This window comes from Streptopelia decaocto, assembly GCF_964273445.1.
Source record: "Streptopelia decaocto genome assembly, chromosome: 1".
Taxonomy (NCBI): Eukaryota; Metazoa; Chordata; class Aves; order Columbiformes; family Columbidae; genus Streptopelia; species Streptopelia decaocto.
This window is the reverse complement of record NC_138663.1, coordinates 52,862,477-52,881,007: the sequence shown is the minus strand read 5'-3', so window position 1 is coordinate 52,881,007 and position 18,531 is coordinate 52,862,477. Positions and strand designations below refer to the sequence as shown.

The 18,531-nt window shown below is 37.8% G+C and overlaps 1 protein-coding gene across 1 annotated transcript in view; it reads left to right on the top strand.

The window, feature by feature from the left end:
- The window catches only part of SYT1 (synaptotagmin 1), a 360,262-nt gene that overhangs the window by 213,368 nt on the left and 128,363 nt on the right, over positions 1 to 18,531 (top strand). The window contains exon 4 of the mRNA XM_082062019.1: positions 16,901 to 17,089. Within this exon, the coding sequence (XP_081918145.1) occupies positions 16,918 to 17,089 (172 nt within the window). The 5' untranslated portion in view covers positions 16,901 to 16,917. The remainder of the gene's footprint in view (positions 1 to 16,900; positions 17,090 to 18,531) is intronic.

Sequence of the window (18,531 nt, the reverse complement as noted above, 5' to 3'; positions counted from 1 at the left end):
CAAAAGATCATCTAGTCCAATCCCCCTGCCGGAGCAGGAACACCCAGATGAGGTTACACAGGAATGTGTCCAGGCGGAATTTGAATGTCTCCAGAGAAGGAGACTCCACAACCCCCCTGGGCAGCCTGTTCCACTGTTCTGGAAGTTGAAAGTTTCATTTAAAGGAAAGGATGATAGGCAGGAACATACAAAAATCTTAGCCTTGAATATACCAGGCACTAGGTGGTGACCATTAAAATGACTTCAAAGCAATATGCAATACACTACTACAGGATGGAAGAAGCAGTTATTCTAACATCAGAAGTGAACTGGGTTGTTTAACTTCTCGGCTTCTTGAGCATTATAGCCATTTTAGTATAATTAAATGAAGATGAGTTGGATGACTATTACTTTCCCGTATTTAGAGGGCCTAACCATGATTCATACTTTGTGTGTAAACTATGCAACAGGAATGTAGTAGATCTTGGAATATGGCCAAGCACTACTCCGTGTTTAGGAGTACAGAGAAATATAGAGATTTACTATACTAGATTAAACCTATATTCCATCTAGTTTAGTATAGGTTAGTCCCCATCCAAGACAGTATATAATGTCTGGCAGTATTTAGAATCAGATGCTTCAAATAGACATGCAAGAAATCCTAAACCAGCTTGTTTGTTGTGGAGTAATCTGTCGCATGGGAAATTACTCCTAACTCTTCACTGCTGACAGTTTGATAAGTGCACAGAGGAAAGAGACGTTGTGGCTTTCCAAGGGTAGTGAAGGTAGTTTCAGAAAAAAAGATTCAGTGTGTGAGAGAAGACCGTTTATGTCACATTGCAATTCACATCCCAAAGGGTACATCCAATATCTCTCCGTTTACACAAAATACTTTTTTGTTTTTCCTCTCTCTCATCTCAGGAGAGAGAGGTTCTTGGTTGTTTATGCCTAAAACATAATCAAAGAAACTTGTTAAAATATAAACCCAGAAGAGTTTACAGAGATTATATTAACAAAGGTTGAAAATTGGTCCTGATAAGTTCTCAAGATGCAATTTCCTTTTACCTTTTCAACACTAGTTTCCATTTCAAGGGGAAACGGTGGGCTCAAAAATATAGCCAATTAAATTCTGTACAGCATCATTAGGCTGCAATATACAATGAGATGAACGGGACTGCTAAAAACCAGTCCTTTATTTTCTATGCTATTATAATGAATTTTCTTACACAGTTCTTTTAACAGTCCCATGTTCTAACGAGACAGCCATTTTAAATTAAAATTTCCATCACTCCTAAACATTTGTGACTCATGAAAAAGACCTGAAAATAATTGGTTATTATTCACTCCAGCTATGCTAAATGAATAGATTTATTTGCTTCTGCTGGAGTTGAGCAGTTGAAGTTACACTCTGCAAACTGAACCACGTCCCTTCCTTAGCCCATTAGATAGAAGCAAAGTATCAGGATCTGTAAATGCATTCTATGAAATTCTTGTTTTGTACCATAATTAACATTATTTGTTGTTTGTTTGTTTCTTTCTTGTTGTTCTAAGAGGACAGTCTCTGCATCAAGGACTGTCTTGTCTTCTGCAACTGCTGACCCATTCCCAGGTGTAGATAGACTGAAGAGGAGGCAAGTTTGCTGGTGAAGTTGCACTGTCTTGTGAAATTGGGCAATGCAGGCTGACAAAGGCAGTTTCTACTAGGATAATGGCGTATCTTACAAGTTTTGCTGACATATTTGCACTGCAGCGATCTGCTGGCGTAGCTGTGGCCTCAGCTCCATAAGCAAAACTGAATGAGGAGAACAGAGGATGGAAGGGACAGCCGATGAGAGGAAGGGGAGTTAAGAGTAAGAAAAGGGTTTGCTGCATAACAAGAGAATTATGAAGGTGTAGGAGGAGAATTTTCAAAGGCATGAATGATAGCTAAGTGTGCAAATTTCACTTTCTGCTTCTGAAAATCTCTTATTACACACAGACTGAGGTAAGAGAGGGGAAGAATAGAGAACAGGAGAGAATGTCTGGAGGAGGGATCTAAAGGGATAGGCTGAAGATGGTTAATGAAGCAGAGAAATGTGATTCTTGGAGTAGCATGAGTCACATATCAGGATAAGAAAAAGGAGGACAAAACAACAGCCATGACCAAAGGGAAGAGAAAAGGCTAAAAACACCAAATAAGTAGAAGAAACTTAGCATTCAAAAAAAAAAAAAAGGTACAAGTACTTTATTTAAAAAGAAACAGACATTAATGCAGGTTGTGCTGAGGTTTCCAGTGATGACAAGGAGAGTGTATGTGTCTAACCTTGCCTGCATGTAGATGCTGCTGCAATGCACCACGGGGTGCTGGTTCTGAATATCTAAACTAAAGGCCTGTTAGAACATATCATGGCTTCCACTGAGACTGCACATGTAGATGTCAGGTGTAAATGCAGCCTTAAGTGCCTTTTTGGCTAGTATGTTTATTTAAACATAACTCACAACCTTTGTATTGACCAGGTTCTCATTTCACAGCAGGTACCACTCTCCCGTATTGCCACAGGGTGGCTTGTCACAAGAAGTGTGAGGAGGCTTCAACAGAAGGAAGCAAACTTCACCTACTGTACCACCTTTGCCTGTCAGAAAGGATTAAATAGAGAAATAAATATAACTAACTGTCAAGTTTCTGACCACTGCTCTAAATTGTAGGCAATAGTCACCCTTGGTGACTAGGTGAAGGCCCTAACAGGCCTTCAGTTTAGATATTCAGATACCTAAGACCCCAGTCTCCATTATTTCCCTGCTGTCTTACAACTGTTTTTTTAACAAGGCAAAGCACGTGCTGTTCTTTTCCGTGTAGAGTAGTTTCAGAAACTACTGCTGCTAATACTAAACTGTGCTGTAAAGTAGCTGTACTGTAAATCTAAAAGCTCTTGATTCAAGCGCTCCAAAGGACTCAGTAAAATATTTAATGATCATATAACTTGAGGTTATTGCTATGCTAGGTAAAAAAATAGAAATATAAATGCTTCAGGGGTATCTTTGAGAGTCTTCAGTGTTCTTGTGGCACGGCTGTAGTGAAGTTCCCTCTGAAGTGAGCTCTGACCAGAGAACTTAATGCTTTAGTGTAGTTCTCATCAGCCGCAGTGTCTCACCTTGTATGTCCCCACTTTGAATCCAGCCCCTTCTGTCAGCAGTAAATGCTGCTGTGTTGAGCTATTCCCATGTCACAGGCAATGTGCATTTCTTGAAATGTATGCCGTCACAGCTTCCTTGGTGAAGCTGCACTAACGGGCTACGTCACCTCCCTGAGTTTCATTCCTTAAACTGTCCCCTGATAACGATAAACTCATGGGGCTGGGATGTGGGATAAACAAATAGCTAGTGAAGCAATCGCTGAGCTCTAGTCAGGAATCTGCAAACACAGAGAATAAGAAATGTTTGAGTGAGAGAGGTAAAGAATACTTGTTGAATCCAAACTAACCGAAAAAGCATCTTTGCACTACACAGTTTTGACTAAAGTTTCTCCTTGTGTACAGGCAACGGCATTCCAGTGCTTCAGCCCTCCTGATCCTTTCCTTCTTCTTCTACTGATGTTGCAGCCTCCAATTTGTTCCCATTAGCAACACACCCTGTCAGCCAGTCCCTGGCTGATATTGCAGTTCTTTGCTCTTTAGCATTTCTTCTACCAGCGCCGACAGTGTTTCAGAGAGATGACGCTCTTCCTCTTTTGAGACTGCCAGCTGCCACTATATTTTCTTCCCTCCCAATGGTGTATTTTGGCAGTAGATTTCTTTTGCAGCTGTGAATACAATTTGCATTTGGAGAGGATCGGTTTAGAAAGAGAAGGTATTTAACAGAGCTAACAATTATTGTTTTCAAATGGTTGGAAAGGTGATGAAAATTGCAGTTAGTGCTTGTGCTTGTGGATTAAAAACAAATATCACTCGTTGCCATAAATGCTGCTTCTCTCTCCTACTGAGACAGCTGGTAATGGCTGAAACAGAGATGCCACATTAGCCCAGGTTTCAATAGGAAGGGACTTTCAGTGGGGACTGGCTCCAGGTCTGTTAAACTCTTCAAAGCAAGCTGGACTGCATGTGTATAGGACAAGGAAGCTGCAGTTGTTCTGATTTCTGAGGAGATAACTTGGCTTTTGGCTCTTTAGGTGCTCTGTGAACTTAAAACTGATGTTTTTATAAAGGGCAGAAGGAGGGAAAAAGTGCTAATTAGTGTGTGTTTTAAAGGAATTAGATAATACACTTTTCCATTTACATAAAAAGTCTTTTTGTCTAGGTTTAAACAATTTTAAATTATCCTCTTTATATTTCTGGCAGCAAAAATATGAAAAGAGTGAAGTTAAAAACTATGTTGTTTCAGGCTTTTATCTCCTTTTTTGGTAGCAATTAATAACAAACAAACAAGAATTACAAGCTTATAATTAAAGGTTTAATAGTTGCTGCTTCATTTAAAATGACCTTGAAGTGGTATTCTTCTTTTCATCTTTCTTTTCCCTTTGCTAATGTACATTCCAGCAGGGCTAATTCCTCTTTTTCTTTCTCCAAGGGCTTTGTTGCGCAAAGGCAAAACTTTGACTTTCCTCTCTTCATATTTATGATAATCTTTTTCTTGTCACATTCTTAACATTTTACTGCATCCACTTTCATTCCATTGTGAATGTCCCTTGTGCTGTAAGTCCAATTTTCTGCTTTTACCGCACAGTGCTTAAACTATCCATTCTATTCTGCTCTGTTTTCATCAAGAACCAGCCCTTAGCAACTAGATAACAGCCTGATACTGAAGATTTCTTCTTTTCACACACTATAATACATCTTTTCTCTTCCAAAGAGGTTTCTGGAGCTCATCAAATGCCCGTGCCACAGAACAATGCATCCATGTGATTTCTCTCAAATATCTTTTCTCTTCACAGAACTTTGAAATGCTAACTTATTTATTACTCTCTTCTAAGGAGAAAGCAAACAATTTCATCAATCATGTTGAATCCTTTTGTGCTCCCTTTTTATAATGTAGGTATAATCTCGGGAAAGCTCTTGGCTGCAAGTTTTTTAGAGAAAGCCAAGGATTCCTTTAATAATTAGTGCTACATTTGTTATAGAGGACCAAGCATTATCATTTGATTTCAGTCCTGTGTTTACATGCTTTAATGAGGATAAAATACCAATGCCACACCACAGAAACACATGCGTTGAAAGGGTCTTAAAGGTGATGATAGTCTCCCTACATCCTGCTTCTGTTTTGGCTCCGTATCCTCATGCTTTTTCAGAGCTATACACTTTGATTTACAGTTTGCAGAGGGCAAAAAAAACCCAGCTGCCAGAGGCTGGAAATGAAGTTAAAATTGTTACTTGTCTGTCCTGGCCACTTCCTCCTGGCGAGCACACGGAGCAGCACGGAGCGTGATCTCTGCCTTGTGTCATCCTCCTTGCTGCCCAAGTTTACCAGCCGAGCACACGACCTTGGAGGATGTGTAGCTTTAGTGCTGAAGCTCCCCAGCTGCAAATATGCTGTGCCACACCATGCTCAGCAGGCCACAGACCTCATACTAGTAAAAACAATACTATTTTTAGCTAGACATTCGATAAAGATGCATAGTTGTACAACAGCTATGGTGACCTAAAAAAAAAGTGAGAACTGAGTACATCACTAATTGTCTTTGTTCTGTGCTCTGTGATGACAGATAATCTTATTTTCCATGCACATATGATCAGTAAGATTTTTGTTTTCGTTTTTAAATGGATCACGATTATAGGTTAGGGTTTGTGACCAATAAATGGTTATAATGCCAGAGCTGTGTATAGAGCTTCACAATAAACAAAAAGGGGAATAAAAAAGAAAACTGAACAAACAAACCAAAAAAGGGCATTATCACATTGAAGCATTCAATTAGACAACATGATCATCAAAGAAAATAAGATCTGAAACAGAACAGATTTTTTCAAATATATCAATAAGATGAATATATGAAGTAGAACTCTTAGTTTCTCTCATGTTCATTTACTCACTTAAAACTGTTGTTTTTCTGCATGAATGTTAACTGTATAGCACTTAGCGTACACGCAGCCCTTCTTCTGATATCCCAGTTGGACAATTAGCTCAATCAACCAAATCTACAGAAAAACGTGGGGTATGTGACAATGTGCACTAAGGTGTTTAACTGCTAGAGATCCAACTGCAATAGCAGTACCTGCTGATCTCAACCTGTAACCATCCTGTAGCCTAGGAGGTGTTCATGGTGGTCCAAGTTTAATTATGAGTAGGTTAAGTAAAATTTGCTCGAGTTTCCAGCTAAAAACGTGAAAAACTGCATTACCCTTCTTACAGGCTTTTGATGAACAGCATGTTCCCCCCAGCAAGCACTGAGTCAATGGTTTGAAACAAAGAGCACTGTACTGGGCAGAAGGAAGAAGCGCTCAGGACAAAATTGGGAAAGCCAGCAATAGCAATAAATCAGCCATGCCTATTAAGTAGGATTTCTATCTCCCTCAGGTTGTTTTGGCAATAGCGCTAACCTTAGTTGCCCTCCTGCAGCAGTAAGTGGCTAATGAGGCAGAATAGTCTATCAATCACTGCCTCAGTCAGAATGCTACTTACTGCAGACTGTTGTCCAAATTTAGGGTAGATCCATCCCTCAGTCTAAAAGGGCAGGATGCTCTGGGACTTTAGCTGCCATCCTAGATGAGGCACTCAGGAGGACTGCTTTCGGAATTCAGCCCAGGCATCTCAGTTGGCTCCAGTCCACCAAGTTCCTTTCAAAGCTGTGCTGAACTTCCAGATAGAAGTGGCAAATATTCATGACCCAGAAGGATCATACCATCAGACAGGGACACTGGACTGCTTTTGTCATCCTATTTATACAAGCAGAGCAAATCCAGGTTGTGGATTTGATTAGAGCATCCCTGATGCTGTGCATCTAAATAACCCTACTCTCTACAACCTTAGGCTGTATCATCACTTTAAACCAGGCTTCCCAGATAGCATCCAGAAGATGTGAGTACCTCAAAATGGGTTGCTCAGCAGCCGGCATGCTGAGTGAGAAGCTGCCTAATCAGCAGGCTGTGCTAAGAACAGTAGTGACTCATAAGTCCTTTGAACTGTCTCCAGCACCTTCTTCCAGGTGATATTTGTGTCCTCTCCTGAAGGTGGGTACACAAGTCATTTTTAAAAAAGCTGAAGAGTGATGATTGATGACTCTTCCTTTTCACAGAAGCACAAATGAATGGAGGCAGCAACATTGTTGTATGCAAAGTTCAGTGATAGGTGAACTCACTCAGTGAAGGTAACCTTAGGCTAAGGTTACCAAAGGAATTCAAGGCTACATCCTGTGAGCTTTCTCTGGTCTAGAGAAGAGATGGGGACGTGGCCACACCAAGCATTTCCATGTGCAAAAAACCTGAAGGTTTTAAACTTCTGAAAATCCCTGAATTACTGTTCAGTCCTTAATAACATTTAAACAGAAAATACTCCATTAGTTTTAATTTTTCCTTTTGTTACTTCCTCATCTTTATTCTGAAGTTGTTTTCTCTAGTATTGCTCTTGTATGATTCAGATACAACATTATCGAGAATGAGATCCTTGCTAAATTGTTCATCCACAGAAATAATGGCAGAAAAATAAACAGTTGTACTAACAGCAGAAAGTAGTGCTTAAACTAATACTTTATAAACTGCCTCAATTTACGGTTATCGGTTCATAAAATAATTTCAGATACATATAAAGGCATCTTTTAAAAAATGGCTTTCCAAACCACTGTAGGGAATGCATGATTATTAATCTAAAATTGGGATCTTTTTTTGTTTTCGTTTCAGTAGAAAAACATTACAAGTTAGGAATTAATTGTCACATAATTGATTGATAATTTTCCCTCCTGCTGTGTGCAGAAAGCTATTGGATGATGGCATGTCATTCTCAACAGAAGGAAAAAATACCAGTCATTATGGGACAATTAGTTCCAATTTCCACTCTTTTTCTTCCACGTGCTGATAAGATTGCCTTCAAAGTGTAAATACGATAGTTAACCATAAATATCAAGTAACTTTTTTTCAATTTTTAACTTAAAAACCAAATCTAAATGCAGATGCTTCCAGTGCCCCTATGCTCTTCTTTTCTGGACTGATGACATTCACAAACCAGTAGCTTTTACATAACTGCAATTTACAGAACCTGTCACAGTCAATCAGCTTACGCTCATGGTTTAGCAGCATTGTTCCTGATTTCAGTGCTGATATGATATGGCTGAAGAAAACCCTGAAAAATCTGTTTTATCAGCATCTCAATTTATGATAATTGTGTATTTCCTCACATACCCACCATCTGTTTACAAGAAAATTCTTGGAGTCAAACTGTCATTGTTTGCTTTATTAATAGTGAAAGCATAATACGTGATCACTGTATAGCAATTATAGTAGCATATCATTAATGCACACATGGGAGGAGTATACCTGTGATACTATGTACAGAGATACGTATTTGTGTACACACTGGTACTTTACTCTGTGTGTTGAACTACTGAGATTTTTTAAAATGCATCTACCTGAAAAGTCTGAATCTTTTATCGCACAGAATTTGCAAAGCTTGATCTACAAAATTCACTCACATGTGAGTATTTTTCCCATTAGTACACTTGGGTGATGCATTTTAGAGCTTTAATGCCAAATACCAACTGTTTACATTTTTCTAAAAGCCAGCCATGTAATATCTTCACAGGATCCGAAAAACTAGCTGAGCTGTTCCCTTCTCTTAGCTACCACCAAGTAATGCAGCCTAAATTTCATGTGCTTGGCTACAAGGATAGAATCCCATGCCTTCAGCTGTAACTGTGTAATCTGCAGTAGGTTCTCAAAGACATCATTAGCTGGTCATTGAAATTTAGTTTATAATTGCATTAGTGATGCAGAGGAGGAATACAATCTTATTGTGCTCTCTTTGTTTTCTTAGCTTTTTGAGACTGCAGATGTAACAGGGAAAATCGCACTTCATGGTGGAGTTGGAATGTGGTACTCATTAAATTCAGCGTATATGACTGAGTGTACATAGAGAGCAGATCTTTTTTCAGAAAGAAGGTGCCATTTTTATATAGTCACTTGTCAGAATAGAATCACACTCTGAGGTGCCAATTATTTCACAACCTAAGTCCAAGACTTAACTAATCTGTGAGGTACCACTGAATTGCACATCTCAGCTCCCCATATTTGGTTCCTTAGTGCACATACCATCCTGCTTGTTCCTAATTAATTTTACTAACCCCATGGTTACTGAGTGTTCAAATTGGGACACATAGGGAATCTAAATAGAAGGAAAATTCAAAGGGGAGATAGTGAATTTAGAGCTATGACCTACAGATAACGAAACAAGATTTTTATTAGCATTTCTCTGTATTATTTTACAGTTTCTGTTGTCTTGTTCCCTATGAATTTTACCACGTCGAAGTTAATCTCTGTGGCACTTCACTAGTTTATAGTCTTTATTAGAGCCATTGATTGGACAGGAGCCAAATATGTGAATATAAATTGATTTTATGCAATGTACACAACAAGCATTTATTGATATAAAGGGCTTCATTATTTGTAGGATTACTCTAAAATGTTTTTGGAACAGTGGAATTCTCTGTGGACTGCATTAGAATTTCATGCTTAAATGCAGTTGAACACTAATTTTTATAAGAATTCTTTTGTCTTACACTTTTGTAAAAGGGAAGTCTGGAAGTAAATACCAGGGGAGTAAAAATGCAGATTACAGCTTGAGGAAACAAGATGCAAGCGTGAAAGATGGCAGAATGATCATGTGGGAGGAAATTACTGTAGTTTCTTTCCCTTATTCCTATTCATAACTAGCTATTATCAAGGACCTCAGTCATTTAGAAACAGCATTTGCAGTTGTAGAGGAAGACAGAGCGGTTAAATTATACATATTCTGATGCTTTGACAGATTGGGTAACCTCACTGCTGCTGAAACATGACAACAATGTCAACATTCAGAGAGGCAGGGCTGTCTCTAGCCCCACTACCTCTAAAAAGCAAAAGAAATATATGACTAAGAAATATCGTATACTTAGGGTAAAATAAGAGTTTCAGAACATGGCCAGGGAACCAGACACTTATACAGTGAATCTCTGCAAGGGACTCACTGCTCCTGACTTGCTGCAATGCTCCTTGCTCTGGATGTTTCTCTGTGGACGTTTCTCTCCGTTTCTTGCTCTGGATGTTTCTTTATTTTTCTCTCTAAGCTGCTGTGACTGACTTTTCTGGCTCCCATGTGCTCCTCTGCATTGCAGGAGCAGAAGCTTGAAGTACAGTCAAAAAATTGTGGCTTTTGGCTAGCAGGAAAATAGTGTTGGATACACCCTTTCGTTGAAATTAACAACAGTCTTACCAACAACTTAAGAAGTGAGTCTGAAAATACCATTTTGCATAACTTCGCTCTGCAAAATATACAGTGATTAGCTGTTCATAGATTACATATTGGACTGAGGTTCTTTCTGAAAATGTGACCCAAAATTTCTCTTGCACAGACTCTGCAACACAAGGTATTTTGGAGCCCTGTATGTTGAACAGTTCCATCATATTTAATAAAAGGTGACCAGGAAGCTGAAACAGAAACATGTAGATTGTGCCACGTGCTGAGGAATTAGTCTTTCTCCAATCCATATCCCTCACAAAGTATTCAGATGGCTTCCTGTCCACTGGGCAGGTAATTTTCTGGGGCATTATATGGTTAGCTTTGAAACATGCTTAGAGATGAACTTGTATGCTGTAATGATTTCAATTAAATAAAATGTTTTTATTGTGACAGCGAACTGTGAACTATTCTATGCTTTTCCGTATGTATTCTACACTTATGAGATACAAAGTGAATTTAAAAAGTGAAATAGGTTAAGAAAACTACATAGAGATTTGGATATTATTTGAATATAACTCATATTCAAATAATAGGTTTTCAGCATGAATATTAGACTGGAAATCTTACAATATTTCATTTTCTCATTACTTTTCCAGTGCTTATTATTGTTGCTTTGTCTGACTATTAGAGAAGGACCCAGCTGAAATTCATAGCTACTTACACAAAACTTCTGGATAGCTACAATGCTGGAAGCACTGGGGATGGGAACTAAATGGATGTCTCGAGAGAAGCAAAACATGTTTGAACCTACCGGGTTAAAAAAAAAATGTTTGGATTTGGCTATTAAGTTAGTTTCTTTCAGCTGTTTTTCTAAAAATATTTGTTTCTATTTTAAGCAAATTCTGGAGAATGATACTGAGCTCATGTCTAATAATTGTAAGAATTGTTGCCTGGTCTAGGACTGTGCAGTCGATAACTCAATCTAAGTAGCTGCTGGCTCCCAAAACTTAACAGTTTTGTCTAACTGTCAAAAAATCTTTCTGCCAAGCTCTCCTTCTCCCTGCTATAACACCTTGGAGTTGCAGCACTTCTGCCTGACTTGGTATGTGACCTCTTTGCTACCCTGACACTTGCTTAAACTTGTGTTCAGCCATGCCCCCCTCCATGTATATGGTGTCCTTGTCCCTACTGACTCAGGATCTCTTGGTTCTCTTCTCATCTGCATCACGGTGTTCTTCCATCCTGCCCCACGACCAGTGATACTCCTTTGGCAGGACACTCTGGCATTGCCATTTCTAAAACTCAACAATAAAGTAGCCATGGGCTTTTGGGGAGAGAGTTACATGCTTTATCTTGTTCATTTAGTCAAGCCAATGAAAGTATTCATGTGGTGTTAGTAGCAAGCATTGGAAATCAGAGTTAAAAGAGCTAATGTGCAGCTGGGATCCAGAAAGGGTCGAGTGAATTGATGTTTCACATATGGCAGCATGAAGAAATCTCTCTCCTCCACTGAAAGTGGTGCAAGGTCATTCTGGGGGGGTTGGTTCTTGGGACATTTCCTGTACATCAGTAGCAGCATAGATAGGACACCTGACTCCCCCACCCAGGTTCTTCATCACAACATTTTTCTCCATTAAATGCTGGGCCTTTCATGTACTTTCTCTAAAGCGATGCTAAATCTGGATTGCATTGTAAGCCTTTGTGGTAGAGGTGAAAAGGCTGTTTTGATATCACATCTTTAACATGACCTTCCATTCTTCTGAAAATGTGCTTACAGACCCATCTTTATGAAAAGCCAAGGAAGTCTCTTTTCTGAGCTTGTCTTTTAAAGTAATGTCCATTACTGAAGCTAGAAAGATAGCGTATTTCATTAATAGGAAGATGAATGAGTGAAAAATGTATTATTAACATCCCAGAATACTTAAATCTAGGAAGAGATCATTTATTGTAGATATCTTTAGACATTCTGGTAATGTTCCCATCTTCTTAATGACAAATTAATTTCATTAAAAACATTCTAATGGAATAGGGTAAATTTTCAATGTGGTGTCAGACCTTTCTCTGGTAACAGTGCGTGCTTAGCCTGGACGTATCAGGACTGAAAGCTCATAGTTTCTTCCTCTTTCAGTGCACAGGGGCAGTGAACAAAAACAACAGAGGAACACAACTGATGTTAACATGTGATTTTTTTTCTTTCTTACATAAGTTTTGTGATCACAGTTCAAGGTGGATGTAACTGCTGAGGTGAACATGTTTGGGATGCTAAAAAGATAACCTGTCCAGGAAATACTATTTCATGTTATAGATCCCAATTTACAACTTCATAGGTTTCTTGAGGTACAGTGGCCAGCTCTACTACACTTACAGCATTAAACATTGAAAGAATGCTGACAATCACTTCTGAAAACTTACACAATTTCTCATAGTAACACTGTATTTGTATGTATGTTTTTAGTAATTTAATTGATTTTAATTTTTAGTATGGCAGAAATACTTGAGAGGCAGCAAGGTAAAAGGACACTTTCCAGAAAATTTCTTTTTGAGAGGAAATGATTTGGTCAGCATGGAATGTCTGACATATTCACCATGTCACTCCACCCAGTTTGTATTCAGCAGATAAGAGGAGGAATGAGCAAAAGTAAATTGTCTGAAATCCACCATGCAGAAGGAATGTCACCAATTTTATATTCATGGGATTAAGTATTCACTAAGTCCTTCAGCAGCAGGTATGGTATACCTGCTGTAATTATACCACACAGAAACCATACAAATTCACTTTGTTGCCCTTTGGGCCTTTTTTTGTTCAGTTTGTTTTATTGTTTGTTTGTTTGGGAGTCTTGGGCATTTTGGTTTGGGTTGTTTTTTTTTGTGTTGTCATTGTTTTGGGTTTTTTTCTGTTCTGGTTTGGTTGGTTGGTTTGTCATTCTATCATAAATTTCCCTGTGATTTGCAAGATGATACACTACTCTGAGTTTTGCTTTCATTCCAAATCCTGAAGATCCCTCTTTCATGTGAACCACTGTGAATATCCCACATCTCTCTCATTGATTTTCTCACTATTCAGTTTATTTTTAAAAAAGAATTTAAAACAAGTAAAATTTTCTCATGGGATTAGTCTCCCCAACACCTCACTTTGGAGATACCTAAATGTTTGCAAAGACAGGCTGCTGCCCCTGGAACACAGTCTTTCAGCTTTCAGATTTCCAGAGGCTACTCCATGCTCTGCAATCAGCTATGTCTGAAGTCTTGCTCCTCTTCTTTACTCCTCTCCCAAGAGACACATGGTGTTAATTTGGGGGCTGTCCTATGCAGGGACAGGAGTTGGACTCGATCATCCTTACAGGTCCCTTTCACCTCAGGACATTCTATGATTCTATAAGGAAATCTCTTGCTTCTTGTGAATCTGGCAACTGCATTTGTATATTATTCTGATGCTTTCTTTTTAGATGAAAGGATGTAAAATGATGGAGAAGTTGGCACTGATATAATTTTTGTCAGTATTTTTCTTGCATAGGGAAGAGTAAGTTTCCTCAAGGGTTCAAATCATCATCTCTGTATTTCGGTCAACACTTGCCTACTTCTGTATAGAGACAGCAACCGTTACTTTGAAGTATTCAACATATTTGTTCATTTCTTTGTTTTACATCTGCCTTATAATGATTATGTGGCACTAGCATGGGTGGACAGAAATATACCAAAGAATTGGCCTGGTCAGGGAAGACAGTCTATGCTGTGTTTTACAGAAGCGTGTAAATACTTTTATTTATGCCTACAAATATACTCTTATTTATGACTGCATGTTGCACTTGCAAAACGTAATGTTTCATACCTAGCACTAGAATAATTGTAGGGGACACTGATCATAATTTAATTCTATGACATTTCATTTTTTAACCTGCAAGAAATATTTGCTTCCAACTGCCATTTCATAAATGGTAGATAATCTGCTAGTATTTTGTAGATCTTTACCTTCAGTGATGCACTGCAGTGTTAAAGTGACCCCCTTTTTTTGTAAAAGGCCAACTTAAATCTAATTATCCAGTACTCCGCAGTCTCTAATAGTACCACAGTGTTTATACCATTATTGTGGAATCCAGCAGCATTACACTAATAGAAGCTATCAGTTGTTATCTCTATAAGCAAGTGGGCATGTGCTCTTCAGAAAATTCTTTACTGCAGAAAGCTTTTTCTGAGAAAAGATGCTTTTCAAGCCTCTTCACACCTATTTAAAATATCAGGACAGTGGTGTTGGCATGTAAAGGTCGAAGGCTCTGTAGCAAGTCTCAAAGTATTTGTGCATGCCTCATTAGATGTAGTGACCTCTAACTGCACTAAGACTCTACCGAGGTTTGTTCCTGGAGATCAGAGGAATACTCTGTTTTGTTATTTTTTCCTTCTTTTAAATAAATGAAAGTGTAAAGCTTCGAATTTGCTCTCCTAATATATTTTCAAACTATACCTCCAAAACTGGAAGCAAATAAATTACATTTGCCTTAATTTTTAATTAGCTGAAAGTCATCGCTGCAAATTGTGTCTTCCATTACAAAATAAAATAGTCAACTGCCAGGCCTGAAATAATTAAGCAATATATTATAATTAAGCAACTTAATTTTGATTTAATTATGATATATCCAACAACTTTTCTTCTGATTTAACTGACATGCATTGACAAAATGCTGTAACATAAAACAGCACTAATGTTTACAGCTGGTGGCTCTGCATGTTTTGCTTCATAGTATTTGGCATTCATCAGAGCATATGGAAAAAGTCTTCTAGTCTGGAATAGCTGGCACGTTATTTCAGACTAGCCAAATTATGCACTACATGTTTTTTTCCCGATTGTTATTTTGGGAGACAAGTGGTGGTATCTTCACAGACATCAGACTTGAGCCAAAGTTCATGGATATTAACTGGAATCTTTCCATTGACTTCAGTCTGCTTTAGACAGTGAACTGCTCCCATGTTGTTACAGGCAAATAGATAAGACTACACACTGATGAAATATTTATGGAGCTGTATCATATACATATTCTGTGTCAACATCAACATGATTTTATATTAGGCTAGAGACTGTGAGGGCAAAGGCAGAAGTGACGGGCAGGCAGGAAAAACTGCTTTATTCAGTGCTGCATAAAAAAAAATTGCTGCAAAATATCCGCCAAATTGCTTCTTCGGAACAAGGCCAACCCCCTATTTAGTTAAAATCTTTTTTCATTGGATGAGAGTATTGGAGAATGGCTTCTACTCCAGGCTATGCTTGTGTGTAAACTCCTGTTTAATGACAAGAATGATGAGGGTGATTGCAGAGGGTTCGCTCTGCCTGCAGTGAGGTCTGCGCTTTCATGTCTTCCTGACTGCAGGCTCATAGAAGCGAAGTTGAAGGACGAAAATCCAGTCCTCATCTTGATTTAGTGATTTGAGCACTCTCAGCAACATCCATGAAAACAGTCACGTCAGGCAGGAAAGCTCATGATTCATCCTACTTCATGCAGTTGGATGCTCTTATGCCCCTTTAATCTTGATGTGTTGCTTTTTTTTTTCCTGTGGTGATGTTTAAATTTCTCAGCAAAAGGTCAAAGGCCAAATGTCTTTTGGGGCTGAGAGCAATTGTACAATAATGAATGTTTGTTGTCTCTCAAATGCTTTCTCCCTCTGGTTTCTGAAGAAAAACAGAATGATTATTCATAGATATTAGGATGCAGCAGAAAATCAGAACAGTACGTTCAAAACCAATATGAACATTTCAGCCAACCTTCTTGTGATATTGAAATTGCTTTGTGCATGTCATCTAACCTTCACCCCACTGGCTCAAAATTCTTTGCTTTGTAAGGTTTTGCAAAATGCCTATTAAACAACATGAAATTTAAAATATGTGGTTGTAGGATTATGATTGTGACAGCCTTTCAGATATTTCAATATGGCTGCATTTAGTTACCCTACGGATGTCATAGCTTCATGAATACACCAACGAAACAACTGAATAATTTAAGAGAATATTGTCAGTAGCAAATGTCACACAAAATAACTGGAAGGAAAATTGCCTTCAATAAGTGAAGATAAAAATGGATGCAAATCAATTTCTGTTTGATATACAACTTGCTTAAATAGGAAACAACAGGTTATTACTTTGACAGGAAATCTTGAAGTGTTTTTAGAATCACTTCATTTATTTTATGTACAAACTCCGGCTATGATCTACACCTCTGTAACTCATAGAAAAATAATTCTGTAAATACACTGTGAATTTTGCACATAGAGAGCATTTATTACTCAATTTGCTTGTACTTTCAAAATTGAGGAGCAAAACATAAATCTGCATGAGATTTTAATAGGAATTTTGAGGTTTCAAATTCAGCAGTTCAGCTGGAGAAGAACTCTAAGCAACAAAATTATTCTGGCTGAAATTAACCCTGGAAAAGACTTTTCTCTCTTACCTGATAAATATTTTATGAAGAACATGAAGCAATATGCTGATGCAGTCAGATTTACCTAGTAAGCTTGAGCACCAAGTGATATTCTGCCTATTTAGTCTTTTACTGATGAGAGTCCCCTTTCAATGATTTAAATATATATTTTTTTATTCCAACAGCTTAACCAGGGGTTAAAATGGTGAGTGAAAGTCATCATGAGGCCCTGGCAGCACCGCCAGCTACCACAGTAGCAGCAGCCCCTCCGAGTAACGTCACCGAGCCAGCCAGTCCTGGAGGAGGGGGAGGAAAAGAAGATGCGTTTTCAAAGTTAAAAGAGAAGTTCATGAATGAACTGAACAAAATTCCATGTGAGTAAAACTTGATTGATTAAAACGCTTCTGTTGGCAGATTTAACATTTTCTTCTTTGTTATTTGTTTAGACAGCATACTAAATGTTTTCTAGTGAAAGTAGAAAAATCAACAGAGAATGCTGGTTTTGTAAGCTCCCCAAAATTAATCGCAGTAGAAAAAATAGGGTCGAAGTCATATGTAGTTCGAGTCTATTTTTGATATGTCAGATTGCCTTGATAATTTTTACTGATGAATTATTGCTGAATCATCAAAATTGTAATGGCAGAACTTCGCAGTGGCCATGAAACCAATAAGCAAAGTATTTATTTACAGTAATAGTTACGGTTTTGTGTTTATGCCAAACATGTGTGGTGTGTCTGCCAAATACGTGTGATGTGTACTATCTTAGAGCAAAATTTGGTCAAAACTCATAAAAATTGAGAAAGTGAGGAAACTGTGTTTCTTTGGGGATTAGAAAATGTTGAAAAAGTGGAAAATGGCTTTTTAACAAGAAAATAGCTCTAATACTTCAATAATGTATGAGGACAGCTTTGCTTTTCCCACTGAATAATTCTGTTAGCTGAGCCATTTAAGGTTTTTTGCATGAGTTCCTGTACCTACACAGAATACTTAAAAAGTGTAGATTTCTGTGAAGTCAGTAGGGTTAAAGTTAGCAGGGTTCTTTTGGTCTGTGCTAGAAAGTATTGATTCAAACTTGAGGCCACAATTTGTTCAGATTTGTAAAAAAAAAAATACAACCACTAGCTTTTTGCTAGTTCTTGAACATGTTTGGTAGGTTTTATTATGCATACACTGGCATTAAATATACAACTAATTAAACATTGTCAATGTAGTTTCACATAATGAAGAAAAAACCCCTTTTATTACTGACAGAAAAATTACCTAATGTTACATGCAGATAATTTTGGCACTTTTTGTAGATATGAGGGTGAAGCCTGTATGTATATATATATTTAATAACAGGTATTAGAAAGACATTCAATCTTTATTCATTTTTACTTCAGAAGAATCAGTAAAATATTTTCAGGGAAGTATTTTAGCATATGTAAGAACTCATTTTAGAAGGTTATCATTTGGATAAAGAAATGTGTGACTGATAAAGATAGATAACAAATTAGAATATTAATCGATTTTTTATCATTGAAGTAGATCTTGGCAATCTGGCAGATGTGGTTTTTGCAAAATTGATAGCAAACAGCTTTGCTCTGTCACTCAAAATTCTCAGTTGCAAGAACAGAGTTGTTACAGTGGTAAGAAGTCTCTATGTCATTAGTTTGGAAATCTGCACAGTCCATTGCAGACCATACTGAAATGAAATTGCCTGATGATACCATGGGAAAAACAAAACTACGAGAAGAAAAAGAAGAAAAAAGAAAATACAAGACATTGAGGCAGAAATGGTCAGCACTTGAAACATTTTCTCTTTTAATTTTTAGCT